This window comes from Tamandua tetradactyla, chromosome 1, assembly GCF_023851605.1.
Source record: "Tamandua tetradactyla isolate mTamTet1 chromosome 1, mTamTet1.pri, whole genome shotgun sequence".
Lineage (NCBI taxonomy): Eukaryota > Metazoa > Chordata > Mammalia > Pilosa > Myrmecophagidae > Tamandua > Tamandua tetradactyla.
Window position 1 is genome coordinate 141766834 of NC_135327.1, and position 15683 is coordinate 141782516.

The 15683-nt window shown below is 36.4% G+C and overlaps 1 protein-coding gene across 11 annotated transcripts in view; it reads right to left on the reverse strand.

Annotated features, from left to right (window-relative positions):
- RELN (reelin) overlaps positions 1-15683 on the reverse strand; it is a 530878-nt gene that overhangs the window by 122073 nt on the left and 393122 nt on the right. For all 11 annotated transcript variants that reach the window (XM_077158967.1, XM_077158900.1, XM_077159048.1 and 8 more), the window contains 5 exons: positions 14647-14784; positions 13404-13590; positions 7436-7641; positions 5258-5429; positions 4605-4805 (listed from right to left, as the gene is read on the reverse strand). In XM_077158967.1, the coding sequence (XP_077015082.1) occupies positions 4605-4805; positions 5258-5429; positions 7436-7641; positions 13404-13590; positions 14647-14784 (904 nt within the window). The remainder of the gene's footprint in view (positions 1-4604; positions 4806-5257; positions 5430-7435; positions 7642-13403; positions 13591-14646; positions 14785-15683) is intronic.

The window sequence follows — 15683 nt, forward strand, 5'->3', positions numbered from 1 at the left end:
AATTGTATGCCAACAAATTATATCATCTAGATGAAACAGGCAAATTCCTAGAAACCCACAAACTGCCTACACTAACTAAAGAAGAAACAGAAGATCTCAACAAATAATAATCAGTAAAGAGATTGAATTACTCATCAAAAATCTCCTAACAAATAAAAGCCCAGGACCAAATGACTTCACGAGGGAATTTTTACCAATCATTCCAAGAAGAATTAACACAAATAATGCTCAAAGTCTTTCAAAAAATTGAAAGCATTTACAGTAGCATCTAAAAGAATCAAACATCCAGGACTAAATTAAATCAGGGATGTAAAGGACTTACACATGGAAAATTAACTTCCCAACTCATTCTATGAGGCCAACCCCACCTTCATACCAAGACCCAGATAAAGATACCACAATGAAAGAAAATTATAGACCAATATTCCTTATGAATACAGATGCAAAACTCTTCAACAAAATACTAGAAAGTTGAATCCAACAGCACATTAAAATAATTAAACACCATAATCAAGTAGGATTTATCTTTTGTAAGCAAGGTGGTTCATTAATAGAATAAGGGGAAAAGCCACACATCATCTCAATTGATGCAGAAAAGTCATTTGACAAAATCCAACACGGCTTCTTGATGAAAGTTTAGAAAATTAGGAATAGAAGGAAACTTTCTCAACATGATAAAGAGCATATATGAAAAACCCACAGCTAACATCCTACTTAATGTGGAAAGACTGAAATCTTTTCCTCTAAGATCAGGAACAAGACTAAGCTGCCCACTGTCACCACTATTATATTCAATATTGTACTGGAAGTTCTAGTCAGAGCAATTAGGCAAGAAAAAAATGCATCCAAATTGGAAAGAAAGAAGAAAAACTTACCCTATTTGATGATAGTATGATTGTATATACAGAAAATCCTGAAAAAACTGCTACAAAATTACTAGAGTTAATAAGTGAGCTCAGCAAAGTGGTGGGGTAAAAGATCAACACCCAAAATCAGTAGTGTTTTTGTACACTAGGAATGAACAATCTGAATAAGAAATGAAGGGGAAAAAACCACATTTGTAATAGCATCTAAAAGAATCAAATATCTAGGACTAAATTAAACCAGGGATGTAAAGGACTTATACATGGAAAATTTAAAAACATTGCTAAAAGAAATCAAAGAAGACATAAATAAGTGAAAGAACATTGCATTTTCATGGATTGGAAGACTAAATATTGTAAAGATGGACATGTGGTAGTTAGATTCAGTTGTCAACTTGGCCAGGGGAAGGCACCTAGCCCTGTTGCTGTGGACTTGAGCCAATGGTACGCGAACCTCATCTGTTGCTAATTACATCTGCAGTTGGCTAGGAAGCATGCCTGCTGCAATGAATGACGTTTGACTTAATTGGCTGGTGCTTAAATGAGAGAGCACAATGTAGCACAGCCCAAGCAGCTTGGCATACCTCATTTCAGCACTCGCAGCTCAGTCTAGGCCTTTGTAGATGCAGAAAGGAATCACCCCGGGAAAAGACATTGGAACCCAGAGGCCTGGAGAGAAGGCCAGCAGAGACCACCCTGTGCCTTCCCACGTAAGAAAGAACCTCAGATGAAAGTTAGCTGCCTTTCCTCTGAAGAACTAATGAAATAAATCCCCTCTTATTAAAAGCCATTCAATCTCTCGTGTGTTGTATTCCAGCAGCTAGCAAACTAGAACACTATTCAAAGTGATTAACAGATTCAACACAATCCCACTCAAAATTCCAACAGCTTTTTATACAGAAATGAAAAGGTTAATCATCAAATTTATATGAAACAGGCTCCAAATAGCCAAAATCATATTGAATGCAAAAAAAAAAAAAAAATGATGTTGGAAGATTCCCACTTACTCTCACACATTATGTAGTTATCACCTTTTTAGTTAAGGTGTATTGGAGAGCCTGGAGGGAAGTGTCTGAAAATGTAGAGCCGTGTTCCAGCAGCATGTTTCTTGAAGAGGACCTTATAATGATAAAGCTTTCATAATGTGACTGTGTGATTGTGAAAACCTTGTGTCTGATGCTCTTTTTATCTATGGTATGGACAGATGCATAAAACATATGGATTAAAAATAAATAAATAATAGGAGGAACAAGTGTTAAAATAAATTTAGTAGATTGAAATGCTAATGATCAATTAAAGGGAGTGGTAAGGAGAATAGAAAAAATAGAGGAAACAAAAGCTAAAATATAGTAGGTAGATGGAAATACTAGCAGTCAATGAGAGGGAGGGGTAAGGGGTATGGTATGTATGAGTTTTTTCTTTTTATTTTTTTCTGAATTGATGCAAATGTTCTGAGAAATGATTATGGTGATGAATATACAACTATGTGACGATATTGTGAGTTACTGATTGTATACCAAGAGTGGAACGATCATATGATAAGAATGTTTGTGTTTGTATGTTATGTTCAAAAAAACAAAAAACAAAACAAACTAATTCCAAAGCTACAATAAACAAACCCCATGGTACTAGCACAAGAAGAGACATAGAGACCAATGGGATAAAACTGAGTTCAGAAATATACCCTCACATCTATGGTCAATTGGCTTAAAAAAATTTTTTTTGGGGGGTGCATTGTCCGGGAATCGAAGCCGGGTCTCCCACATATTAATTGGCTTTTGAGTAGTGTGTCACAGCCATTTAATGGGGAAAGAATAGTCTTTCTAACAAATTATGCTGGGAAAACTAGATATTCACACGCAAAAGAATGGGTGTGGACCTCTACTTAACACCATGTATAAAAATGAACTCAAAAATGGATTAATCACTTAAAAATAAGAATTAAAACTATAAAACTTCTAGAAGAAAAATTCATCAGGCACTTGTGTTAGGCACTGGTTTCTTAGACTTTATACTCATAGTATAAGCAACAAAAGGAAAAATAGGTAAATGGGACTTCTCCTAAATTAAAAAACATTGTGCATCAAAGGTCTTCATCATGAAAATAAAAAGACAACTTACAGAATGGCAGAGAACATTTGGAAACCACATTTGATAAGACAACCTATAGAATGGAAAAAATATTTGGAAACTATATCTGATAAGGATTTATATATATCCAGAATATATAAAGAAATCTTATAACTCAACAACAAAAAAGACAAGCAACCCAATTGAAAGTGGGGAAAAGACTTGCACAGACATTTCTCCAAAGAAGATACACAAATGATCAAAACGCACAAGAAAAGATGGTCAGCATTACTGGCCATTAGGGAAATTCAAATCAAAGGCACAATAAGATATCATTTCATACCAACTAGAATGACTACTAAAAAATGGAAAATATGTAAAATGGTATAATTTCTTCTACCACCAAATTCTAAATCTACTTCTAATTACATACCACCAAAAATTGAAAGCAGGAATTCGAAAAGATATTTGTACACTGATGTTCACTGTGGCATTGTTTACAATTGCCAAAAGTTGGAAGCAAACCAAGTGTCCATCAACAGATGAATGGATAAAAAATGATAATACACATATATATATATATATACAATGGAATAATATTCAGCCATAAAAAGAAACAAAGTTCTGATTCATACAATAACATGGATGAACCTTGAAGATATCATATTGAATGAAATAAGCCAGACAGAAAGGACAAATATTGTATAATCCCGCTGAGATGAAGTAATTAGAATAAGCAAATTCCTAGAGTCAGAAGATAGAACACAGATTACCAGGGATCGAGGTGGGGGTAGGGAATAGAGGATTATGCTTAATTGGTTTAGAGTTTCTGTTTGGGATGATTGAAAAGTTTTGGTAATGGATGGTGTGATATTAGCATAGCATTTTAGCTGTAATTAACACCACTGAATTATATATTTGATTGTGGTTACAAGGGGAAATTTTTATATATGCTACTAAAATAAAATTAAAAAAAAAAAACACCACAGGACAGTGCACTACAAACAGTGAACCGTAATGTGAACCACAGACTATAGCAAATAAGTATAATTATAATAATATTGTCTCATCAACTGTAATAAAAATACTACACTAATGCAAAGTGTTAATAATAGGGAAAAGTGTGTGTGTGCATGTATGTGTGGGGGTATATGGGAATTCTGTATTTCATGAATGATTTTTCTATTAACCTACAACTTCTCTAATAAAAAAAATGAGAGAAAATTATATCAGAGTAAAATTTTATTCAAAGAAAGAGAATTTGCTTGAAAACCCTACAGTAGAAGCACAGCATAACTTGCAGTTTCTAAAATCACCTGTTATATGAAAAGCAGAACTCATCCATTACCATTCAGATACTGAACTTCGTTAAGTTAGAATCAGATTAAAGTTTTAAAACTCAATTTTCTTTTTCAACTCTGGTAGAATTTCATGTACACTTAAAGAGCATAATGACATTGCTACAACTCGTGGGGCTCATTACAAATTGACCAGCTGTTTTTCTCATGAGTAGCGTTGAAAAGCTTTGCCATTCTAAGACAGTTGAACTTTCAATGAAGTCTTTTCTTTTACAGAGTATGAAAAATTTGTGTTCTTTGTGACTTTTACTTATAAATCTTGAAGATGTGTTGCTCCTTAACTTGCCACGGTAGGAAGTTTATGCATAAATACCTTAAACTGTAGCACATATCCAGGTTTCAGCGTTAAATCCCGAGTTACTGCAAATCGATCTCCATCAGATTTTCCAAAGACCATGGCCGATGGTGTGGCAGAGCAGAAGGTTTCATTCTTCTGCATTCCTTCATTAGCCAACATCAACCACACACTCATCTGATTCATAGGGTAATCAAAAGCTGGTTTCTCATAAAAGTTCTAGTAGAAACAATACAAATAGCACAGAAATGCAATGTAATAGCTTTGAAACCAAGAAAAGAATTCTCAGATCTCGACATGCAGGATCATGTACCATTGGCATTTCTAGGCAAATGCAGCAGAATATGTAAGTTGACTCATTTTTTTAAACAGCTATTACCTTTTACTCCCAATGACTTTACAAATGAAAATCTTTTACTACTATGTAACTAACTATTCTATAAATGCACTAATAATTTTGCTTGATGACTTGGCCAGACTTCATAATCTTTTTTATATCTACATAATCTGTGAACTAGTAGCACTGGCAGGAACTAACAAAAAATTAAGTGCAACCACAGAAAACTTATTGTGTATTCAATGCCAAATACTAAAATGAAGTGAGTAGTTCCCCAAACCCCTCCACTTTTACAATGCTCTGTTTTCTTGGAGTTTAGATATGTGAGAAATACCTGGGGTAAAGTTGGGTTGACCGCTGGGATGATCTGCTTCTGCTTCTCTGATAGGATGATGATGTCATCCACTGCCCACTGGTCATAGTCCTCCCCTGAGAACACCGGCTGCCACCAGCGGAACCTGGTGCAAGGGGTCCTGGCAGCAGCTGGAAGCTCCAGGTAGACAAATCTGCATAAGAGCAAATCATTTCATTGGAAAAGGAAAAGTTGTGTTTTTCTTAGCAGGTGTTAAAATAACAGGGATAATAATACCTCTTTGGTTTCATTGATTGCTGTGTTTATGCATATATTGGTATTGGTATTCCATTTAAAATTTAAGCCTTATAATTTCCTTTAATATTATATGGGAAATATATATGGGAAAGGCTATTTTGCCTTCATATAATTCTAAATATGAAATTCCAAAATACCACTTGTATTTTGAGTGGAACTACACTAAAATTATAAATTAAGAGATATCTTTATATCACAATATTTAGTTTTCTTCTCCAGGGATGCTGTATTATTTTCCACTTATTTGTTTTCTTTTTATATCTCTGAAGGAAGTTTGGAAGGTTTGTAGTTTTCTTCACAGAGATTCTCAGTATAATCTGTTAAAAGTGTTCCTTATATTTATTTGCCACTGTGAATGGGATCGTTCCCTTAAACTTCCAACTCAGAGTTCTTAAACCATTTTAATCACCACAGAACGCTTTGAGAATATGGTGAAAAGTTGGGTGTGTTCCAGAAAACTGTCCATAAATAAAATATTTTGCATATTATTTGAGGGGATTTATTACCATTTGAGTCCAGATTAAGAATTTCTGTTAAAATTGCATATTTCTGGTAGTTGAAGAAGCTAAGGACATTTTGTTTGTCTATTCAGGTACCAAGTCACTTTTCCGAACTCACAATAATTTCCAGATTGACAATTAAAGTGCTTGGAAAAATAATGTTCTACCATTTTAGATGGTTGTTTAAACCAGTTTTGGCACCATTATCAATTGCTTCTCTATTGCTCTGCAACCCTGGGACTCTTGCCAGGCTCTATTTCTCAACCACCATTCCTAATTTTCTCCTTTGATGTTATATCTCCCATTTCAATCAACTGCCTCCTTTCTGGTTTCTGCCTCTCACCTGTGTCCCTCGTAAGAAATTATTTGCATTGGCCTGTCTACATCCACGTCTCCTTGTGCTATATTGTGGAAAGTTATATTGCCCTTAAGGGCTCAATGTATTAAAAAGCAAATTTATGAAACTTCAAACTATAAAATAGGCATATTTTAAGGAATATATTTAAAATATATTCAAGTTATAAAAATTTGATCTATATATTCAATAATAAATCTTTTCAATAAAACGAGGTTCAGCTGTAGATACAACACAGAGACAAAATATATGATAAAGCTTAATGATTGGTGGACAACCCATAAAACTTTTTTTTGTCATTATGTTAAAATAAAAATACAGAGCCTGTTAAAAGGAACTGATACTGAGTAAATTTAATGATATTTATCATTTAAAATATAAAGTATAAGCATAAAATATAAATTTTCAAAATATTACAGAGCTTCAAAAGAAATAAATTTAAATGTATATAAGTACATTGACTGCCTTGCATAGGTATTAATATTAAATATGAGCCATTTTCCCAAGTTCCGTAATAGCCATTGCCTAAGACATTGTCATTTATAGCTATATATATATATCATTCACACATACATATTCTCCATCCATCAAAATCAATACAATGATGGTGAGTGCAAAGCTGCAGAGAAAGCGATCTCTACAGACTCATTTAATATACTATCCATGACCAGTCCTCGCTGCCACCATGTAAAATAATTTAATGAAATCTATCTTCCTGTTAAATCTAACAGCTGTGCATAATTTGGTGCATTTGAAAACTCACAAATGGAAAGAGTCTCAGTTTTTCCTAAATAATGCAGGGAACTTAGAATATCTCTACACCACAGAATTTCTTTGGGAAGAATGGTCAATCATCCAGCTTTTCTTTTAGTCACAATTCTTCTCAAAGTTTTTAAATGTTCAAATATGAATACAAATGCTATCTTTCCAGACACTTAAATGACTGAAATCCTTATATATCATGCTATCAGTCATGAGTCTGGGTATTCTGCAGTTAATAACAACAATTGCTGGGATCACAGGGCAGCCCATCAGGTGGATGAGTACCTGGGTTTGCTGAAGTCTGAGAAGTACATCTCCGCCAGCAGGTGCCACTGGATGCCCCCATTGTTGCTGTACTGAAGGAGGACGCCCTCCTCTCTGCTGTCGGGCTTGTTGCATGCAGCACTCTCTCCACCTATCTGGATGTAAAACTGGACAAAGTCCACCCAAGAAGTATCCAGATCCCAGCTCACCAGCTGTCTTTTCCCAGCCTTTCAAAAGGACAAAATAAATAAATAAATAAATAAAATCATTGATTTGATTATCTTAGAATTTGGAATTCTGTTGTTTCAGTTTCTATATCATATGAGCAACCCAGCATTGCAGTGAGATTATTTTGTTCCCATTTATAGTTGAAAGAAGAAAATTATGCCATTTAGTTGTCTCTACTCTGGTTGTGATAACTGTTCCTGGATATATTCAATTAGTCTCCATATCCCTGATTCCAAAATTCGACTATGAGACAATTGGGAACTGTAAATTACACCAAAGAGAACTGGAAAGTCTTTAAAAATCAAGCAGAATTAATTCTAATTAAAACATTTCCAATCCGTGTCTTGTAAATCTCCTCCAGGCAGGGAAATGGAGAAGAAAGACCATATACTTTGAAATCAGCTGGAGCTGGGTTTGAATCTCAGCCCACAATGCCTACCGTTCACTAGCTGAGTTTTTATTTTCTTCAAAGGCACAACATGGATAATAATATCTTCCTCTTGGGGCACTGTGACAATTAGATGAAATAAGATGCTGTATGTGAATTGACTAGCACACAGCATGCCATCTTGAGGGAACATCCTCTCCAGAGATATGCTCCTGACCTCTCTTCATGAGAACTGAAGTGAAACAGGCAAGTAAAAATTGTTTGGCAAAAGAAAGAGGACCTGAGTATCTCAGGCTCTTAAGACATCCACAGTCTCTCGTCTACTTTTTCTGACGCTCCCTCTCACTTCATCTCCATCTCTCTTATTAATAGAGATATTGGGATAAGCCATTTTAATAAGGTTTTTTGACCACTAAATGATTTCTTTATATCTTAAAAGGTTGAAAATTTCCTCAAAAACTGCAACTTGCTTCCTTGGGGTGTGTCCCCTGCATGTCACAGTCCCATTGTGAACTGTTAGATGCAAATTGACAAGGTTTGTCATCATTCCTGTTGTACGTAAATGGTTTCAGGTTAATAGGATAGTGAGATTCTTCTAACCAAATGTATTCTACCAAAGATATCCATGGACTTGCCTGCATTGGCCCCAGAGAGCACCCAAGGAATTCCATCAAAGTTGGGATGAAAACAAACATAATATACACATTATAGAGAAAAATACCTCTCACACTTTTAATTCAACCCTACTCTAATCCATTAAGTTAATTAAGAAAGTGTTTCACTTATTAGAATCCATTGGGGAAATATTTGGGGCTAATTTAAAGAGTACACTGTTACTGATAGAGCTAAAGCAAAGTTAAAAAATTCCAATCATAAATGAGGGTACCAGAAAAACCAGAATTAAAGTTAATTCTGAGACAGGAGCTCATTCTTTAGAACTATCAATTTTAAGTACGTATCTGAGGAAATACCTTAAACAATATGAATTTTCAACACTTTATATGTGCTTTTAATTTTTTTGTCATTGACAAAATATTGCAATTGAGAAACATCTTAGAGATTATTATAACCAGACCCAGAATTTTCATGTGTCAGGATCACTATAGTAAGAATATTTCAAGAAGAAAAACTATAGAAAACCTAGCAGATTAATCCCAATTTAGCAAACTTCTGTGAGAAACTTGGCATGTGGAAATGAGCCAGAAGGATAAAGATCTAAGGTGAAGAGAAGTATAAAAATCCAATTATCACAATTGGATTGAGCTGGCTGGAATGAGTCGTCTATTGTGAAATTCACAGAGTAGAATTCTTTTTTCCAGGAAACTACAGTATTAGACAATAGAGTTTTTCAAAAACTGTTTTGTGAGAATTTTGTAAATGATGGAAAATACCACACAAATGCTTAGTTTGGCACTGAATGTGTTTTTTTCCTAGAGAACAGCACAAATCATTTTCTTTTTTGTTCAGTGACCTGAAATGCTGAACATTGTTTTAAAGGAAGAAAGAAAGAAAAGGGAAATGGTTCATGGCAAAATTATTGTCAGAATTTGGAATGTGATGTAACAAATGTTTTGAAGTTTTATACTGTACAATGATCAATGAATTTGGGTGTGCGTGTGTAGATACACAGACACGTGTAACGCATCTGTATGTATGCTGGTGTGATAGGTTAAGGATCTCTTCACTCTCGGAGCGTGGAAAATAATCACCAATTTTTGAACATTCTATGTTAAAATGGTTCACTGCTTTAAGGGTTTAGTTAAAAACAAGGCAGGATTTAACAGGCGACAACTTCAGAACCAAGAAGCCTAACAATAATACCATTAAAGCACTCTGTGAACCTTTACACTGTGCCTTCCATTTGTCTTCTTTAATCAAAATGCTACTTGAATACAAACAATATATTAATTGAAAATAATAATGTCTTTAAAACCTTTCATTGTTTTCTATTTTCTTTAATTCAATTAAAGATTGTTTAATGATTTTAATTAATCATTCAATTTCATAATCTAAAATAATTTAATTAATTATATCAACAAATAGCTATTGGGTGTTGCTTACGCCAGGTACAATACTGTATGGTGGGATAACGACATGAAAAGGGTTCATAGACTCCTGGTGGAGACAGATATGTATACAAGCCACGACAACTGGGGACTGCAGGACAAGTCCTGATTCCTAGTTGAGCCTCTTTTGGCCAAATGATCATTATCAATTCTCTAATCTACTCAGATTCAAAGTTTTCATTGAGATGTAACATGCCCAGCACATGGCATGCCTTCCTGACTGACTATGTTCTCCATTGTTCTGCTCAGTCCGTAAGACTCTTCGTTCTGCCAGGAACTAGGAGGACAAAAGCAAAAATATGATCCTGAGCCTGCCCTCAAGTTACCTGAAAACCAATCAATACATTATAGTATAAAAGGGTCAAACAGTAGTCCACTGAAACAGCGCCAAAATATATGTAAAGAATATAAATGAGAGAGACATTCAGAGAAAGGAAAGAGTCATGTGATTTGCCCGAGTCCCAGAAAGTTTCATGGAACTAGTGGGATTTGATCAGGATGCTGAAAGCTTTATATGGGCACAGGAAACTGGAAGGCATAGTAGGCAGAGGAGCCTGAATGAATACAGGGAAATGGGAGGTACATGGTCCATGTCTGCAGGAAGAATGCAAGTTATGTGGTGAGGGAGAAGTTTGGACACCATCCTGAACATCTGTGAGTAGGAGAGTGATAGGGTGGAAGCTTATTTTTAGAAACATTAATCTAGGGTGCTGTGGAAATGGTGTTAAGAAAACCTTCCTTCAGGTTATTGCCTTTCTCTAGGTCCACCATGATTGCTGGTGAGGCTGCCAAACTATCACCCCACCTCTCTGCTGAAAGGGAGAGAACAGGATTCAGGCTAGACCAGTCATAGCACACTAGTACCCCCAGGACAGTGTGACCGGCCGGTCGGAAGCCTTTCCCAGATTCTTCTACAGAGCTACTTAGAAAAGTCTTCCCTTTGTTTCCTGAGTATAAATCTCTGTGACAGCTGACCTCAAAGCCAATCTCAGAGAGAGAAGAGAGAGAGAGAGAGAGAGAGAGAGACAGACAGACAGACAGTATTAGTTCTGTGGATATCTGAGTTCTGAATTTCAGATATTTCCCAGCTCAATTCCATCTATGCCCTCCCTGTGTTTTGAATAAAATTTATCCCTTTCTTTTGCTTTGGTTAGTTTCTGTAACTCAGAATTCAAAATGAGAGCTGAATAATACCAGTAAAAAAGTACAAATTGACCTTGAGATATTTTTGACAAAAATTTAGAGGGAAAGCTAGATCGGGAGAGGATGATTTTGCTTTTGAAATGCCAATTTTAAGATAGTGGCAGGTAATATATATGGAAATATTCAATGATACCAATATGAAAATTAATCTTATAAAATATATTTATGAAAGATAACACTTACTGAGCTCTTTCCATGTGCCAAACACTATTCATTATTCTTTATTTGCATTAAGTCATTTAACCCTTCCAATATCCCACTTTACAGTTGAGGAAACTGAATTGGAGAAGTGTTATAACCGCAGGAAATAATATTGCAAGGTGAACTGATGAATGAGTTTTCAAGCTCAGATGCGAACTCAGTGGTCTAACTGCAGAGATCATTTTGAATTAAGCAGGAGAAATAGTGATATATTACCCAGACCCTTTATATATTTATGTTATCTGTGTATGTGTGTGTGGGGGCACAGGTATATACTTATTAGGGCATTTGGATACTATAATCTTGTTTTAAAACAGATGTTACAGGAGGCAGAACCTTGCCATTTTTGCACAGTGAATCCAGGTCTATTCATTTTATATTGCTAACCTATTGAATCTTTTCTTTGATGATAATAATCAGAGAACCTTAAATGTCAATGGATAGGAAATATGCTAGAAACCATCTCTAATTTTCTATCCTTCTGTATCTTATTTACTTGCTGATTCTTTGATCTGCACCTGCATCAAAACAAAACCTGTACCTATTTTTGTAGTTGCATAAATTAACTTGTCTTGGATTTCTGCCCAAACATAATTCTATAGCATATTGGCCCTATGGTATGTAACCCATACCTCTACTTGTTACACGATATAGAGAAGGACATATCCAATTGTCCAGGAACGGGTGGTTCTGGTCCCTGCTGGAAAGGAATGGTGTTAAGGACCCACATTCTAAAGAGAGCTGCCAATAGTTAGGATCAGACACACTGCTCCTCTCCAATCCCTTTGAAGACTATACAAAGAGATAGACTGGAGAGTGGAGAAGGGAAAGAATGTCCTGCCTAGACTGCAGCAAGGGAGGAGAGGGAGGTGGTTCTCACTGTCCCCTCCCTAACCAAGTAACACGGATTGGGATGTGCCAAGAGAATTCCTCTCAGACATTGTAGCTGGCACCTCGGTCCAGTAGTTGATATTGATCTGATGTCCAACCTGGTGTTGCCACTGGGGAAGCTGAATACTGCAAAAAAACTTTTTACAGAGTCCCACATCAGTGGATGCTGTGAGCAGACACAACCCAGGCCAAAATGAGGCCCAAGATGTCCCCTCACCATGGACAGCTGGTCAGTACCCCAAGAACAGCTCTGCCTACCCCACCCTCACCTATTTGTTCCTTCCTTCAACTATATTCCTGAGACTAATGGATTGACAAATTTAACAAACACTTATATAGAAAGGTATTCGATGTATTACATATTGGTAAATACTCATTTAATCTGTATAATCACGCTATGAGTGAGATACTCTTATTAGTCCCATTTTACAGACGAGGAAGCCAAGTCACATAGAGGTTAAGTAATTTGCTCTAGGAAGTGCCACTTCTACTAGGAAGTGGAAGAAGTTGGAAGTAAAGTGGTAGAATCAAAGTGACACAGGCAGTCTGGCTCCAGAGCTGCTGGTCTTAACCTCTATGCACCAGCACCTACGCCATCACTCTCCCCCTCACCCACGTGCCCGCACACTCACACACTCTCCAAACGCGGGGGTGAAAAGAGACCAAGACCCTTCCCCACTCAAAGGCCCACAAGACCCAAGCCTACTAGCACTGGAGGGAGGGTCAGTAATAAGATTTAAATCAGATGAGAGGTATGAATTTAAATTCATACCTCTCATCTGATTGGCTACTTTTGGTATGAAGTAGCCAAAAACAATCATAAAACTACAGAAGCTTCCCAAGATGCAGTTAAGGGATACGGATTCGATTAAGCCCAACCCAAAACAGGGAACATGGAGAAAAATAAAACCATTTCATATTAGTACACCCCAAGTTCAGACTTCTCCATAAACCAGTCACATACTAAAATAGCTACTTTCCCCGATCATGCATTCTTGGCTCATAGTCATACCTTGCTGAAATACAGAGATGATCCAGAAGAGATGACCCCACATCCTTGTTCTGGTTTTACAATTTCTCCCCCAATAACTTCTTGCCAGTCAGACTCCCATCCATTCTGGTTCTCAAAATCTGACATAATTGTGGAAGGAAGAGCAGCTTCTGGGTGGCAGCCAGTGCCGTGGTATCCCTGGTCACACCTGTGAGGAGCAGGCCAAATGAACAAGTCCTAGACTCAACTATGATGTTGTTCTAGCCGTATCATTCACACTAGGTTTTTCTCCACAATCTTAATCTGTGAATGTGGTAGTAACACATGTTATTATTATTTTTGAATTAGAATTATTTTAGTAGACATTTTGAAAGGTACTAAAATACCCACGTGGTCCTGCTATGATTTTTGCCTTAATGGAAATAAGGGGCAGAGGGAAGGATCCCAGTGCAGCTCAGCGGGCTAGGAAGAGGGACTTTCCACAAAATAATGCATGCTCAACCACCACACCCCAGCTTCCACCAGTCAGCATTCCCTCCTCCCTTGCCCAGCCCCAATTCCTGCAGCAGAGAACCCCAGTGGTCTGGCCTCAGCATTGGAGAGAAGAAGGTACCTGAAGGGCTGGTGGGTGAATAAGGATATGGTTTTTCACACCACAACAAAATGGACAGAAACCTTTCTTAAAAGAAATAATGCTGTTAACAGTAGAATTTAGGTACCAAGTAGTGTGCTAGTGGGTCTGTAGGTGGCTGGGTGAGATAATGTGATTTTTCCCATAGACTTAAAAGGTTACATACAAATGTTTGTCTATTTAACCAACTGGGAATTCTAGCCACGTCTCATGGTGCCTCTTTCTGATTAAGTTACTGTTCTTTGAGAGTCTATAAGTATTCAAGTGTCTTCTTATCTCATCCTTATTAGTGATAATCACCATCTCCCCACATACACTGTTGGGGGAAGGAAAGGGAAGCCACAGCAAGGCTCTTTCAACTTTCAAAGAGGACCTTGATGTTAATTAATAAATAAATAAGGCATTGTCTTTAGGTTAGATTTCTAGGTTTAAATATGGTTCTATGCTTTCTAAAGAGTAACAATACCTTTTACATTTAAATAAAAAAGGAAAGGAAGGCCATCTCTCTCATGGTTATTTTATTGTTCATCTATCTATTCCTAGAATTCTGTTGACAACGGATGGGGTATTCTGGTAAACATAAATCCCAAGAAGCAAGGCATCGATCTTGCACTTTCTGGAGCATGTGCATACCTGCAGACCCCATGGTCACACCAGCCATGCCCACTGCACATGTTGGGGCACTGCTGTCCAATGTAGATGCTGTCTAATGCCCACTCATCGTGGGCTGTGTAGTAGCTCTGACTCCAACGGAAGCGGGTCGCACTGGACCTAGACACAAGACAAAATAATAAAAAAAATTTTTGACTGATACGTGGTGGTATAGATATAGAGTATCAATGTTCAAAATCTTTCAGATAACTTTTCTGGAACTTTCATTTAGTGCCAATCATTCTTCTTAGCTTAATTTGCATTAAATTATTGTACAGTGCAACAGTTCTATCATGGAAGAAGGTAAAAAAGAAATCTGCCTGAGTGAGTACATTTCAAACAGTTTGATTTGAGAAATTCTAAAGGAAAATAAAATATTAGAGTTGTTCTTGCACTGAGATTTGATGTTAGGGAAAGAAATATAGTAGGAAAGAATGTTTTACAAATGATGATGTCTTCTATTCTGAACCTGTCTTTCACCAATAAAAATATAAAGCATTTCATCTAAACATTAACTTAGAGTCATACTCGTTCTTACAATAAACATATTATTAATTATGGGAAGAAATACATTAGTTAGCTCTCAATATAAATCAAGATTTTGTCTGTGGGTATTGTTTTTGGGTTGAGGGGACATACTGCAATGTGCTATACTACAAAGAGGAATGTCTGGATGCTAAATTGTGCTTATTATTTCTGAAATATTAACTTGCTTGTGTTTCATGGACAAGCTGAAGCTAAGTGGAGATAAAAAGCTAAACAGTCCATTACACATAGAGAAACTCTTGGGACCGTGGTCCATCTAACCCATATATTAGGCCCAAAGAAGAGATTATCTTGAGAGCAATATCAAGGCTCCTATCATTGGTTGCACAAAACATTCTTTTTAAAACTGCAGCATATTTTTGCCTCTAGGAATTTTCAGGGGTTTATAACTAGTTCTTTTTGTCAAAGTGAAAAAACAAACAAAAACAACAACAACAAAAACAACTAATATAGATGCTCAATTCCATTGACTA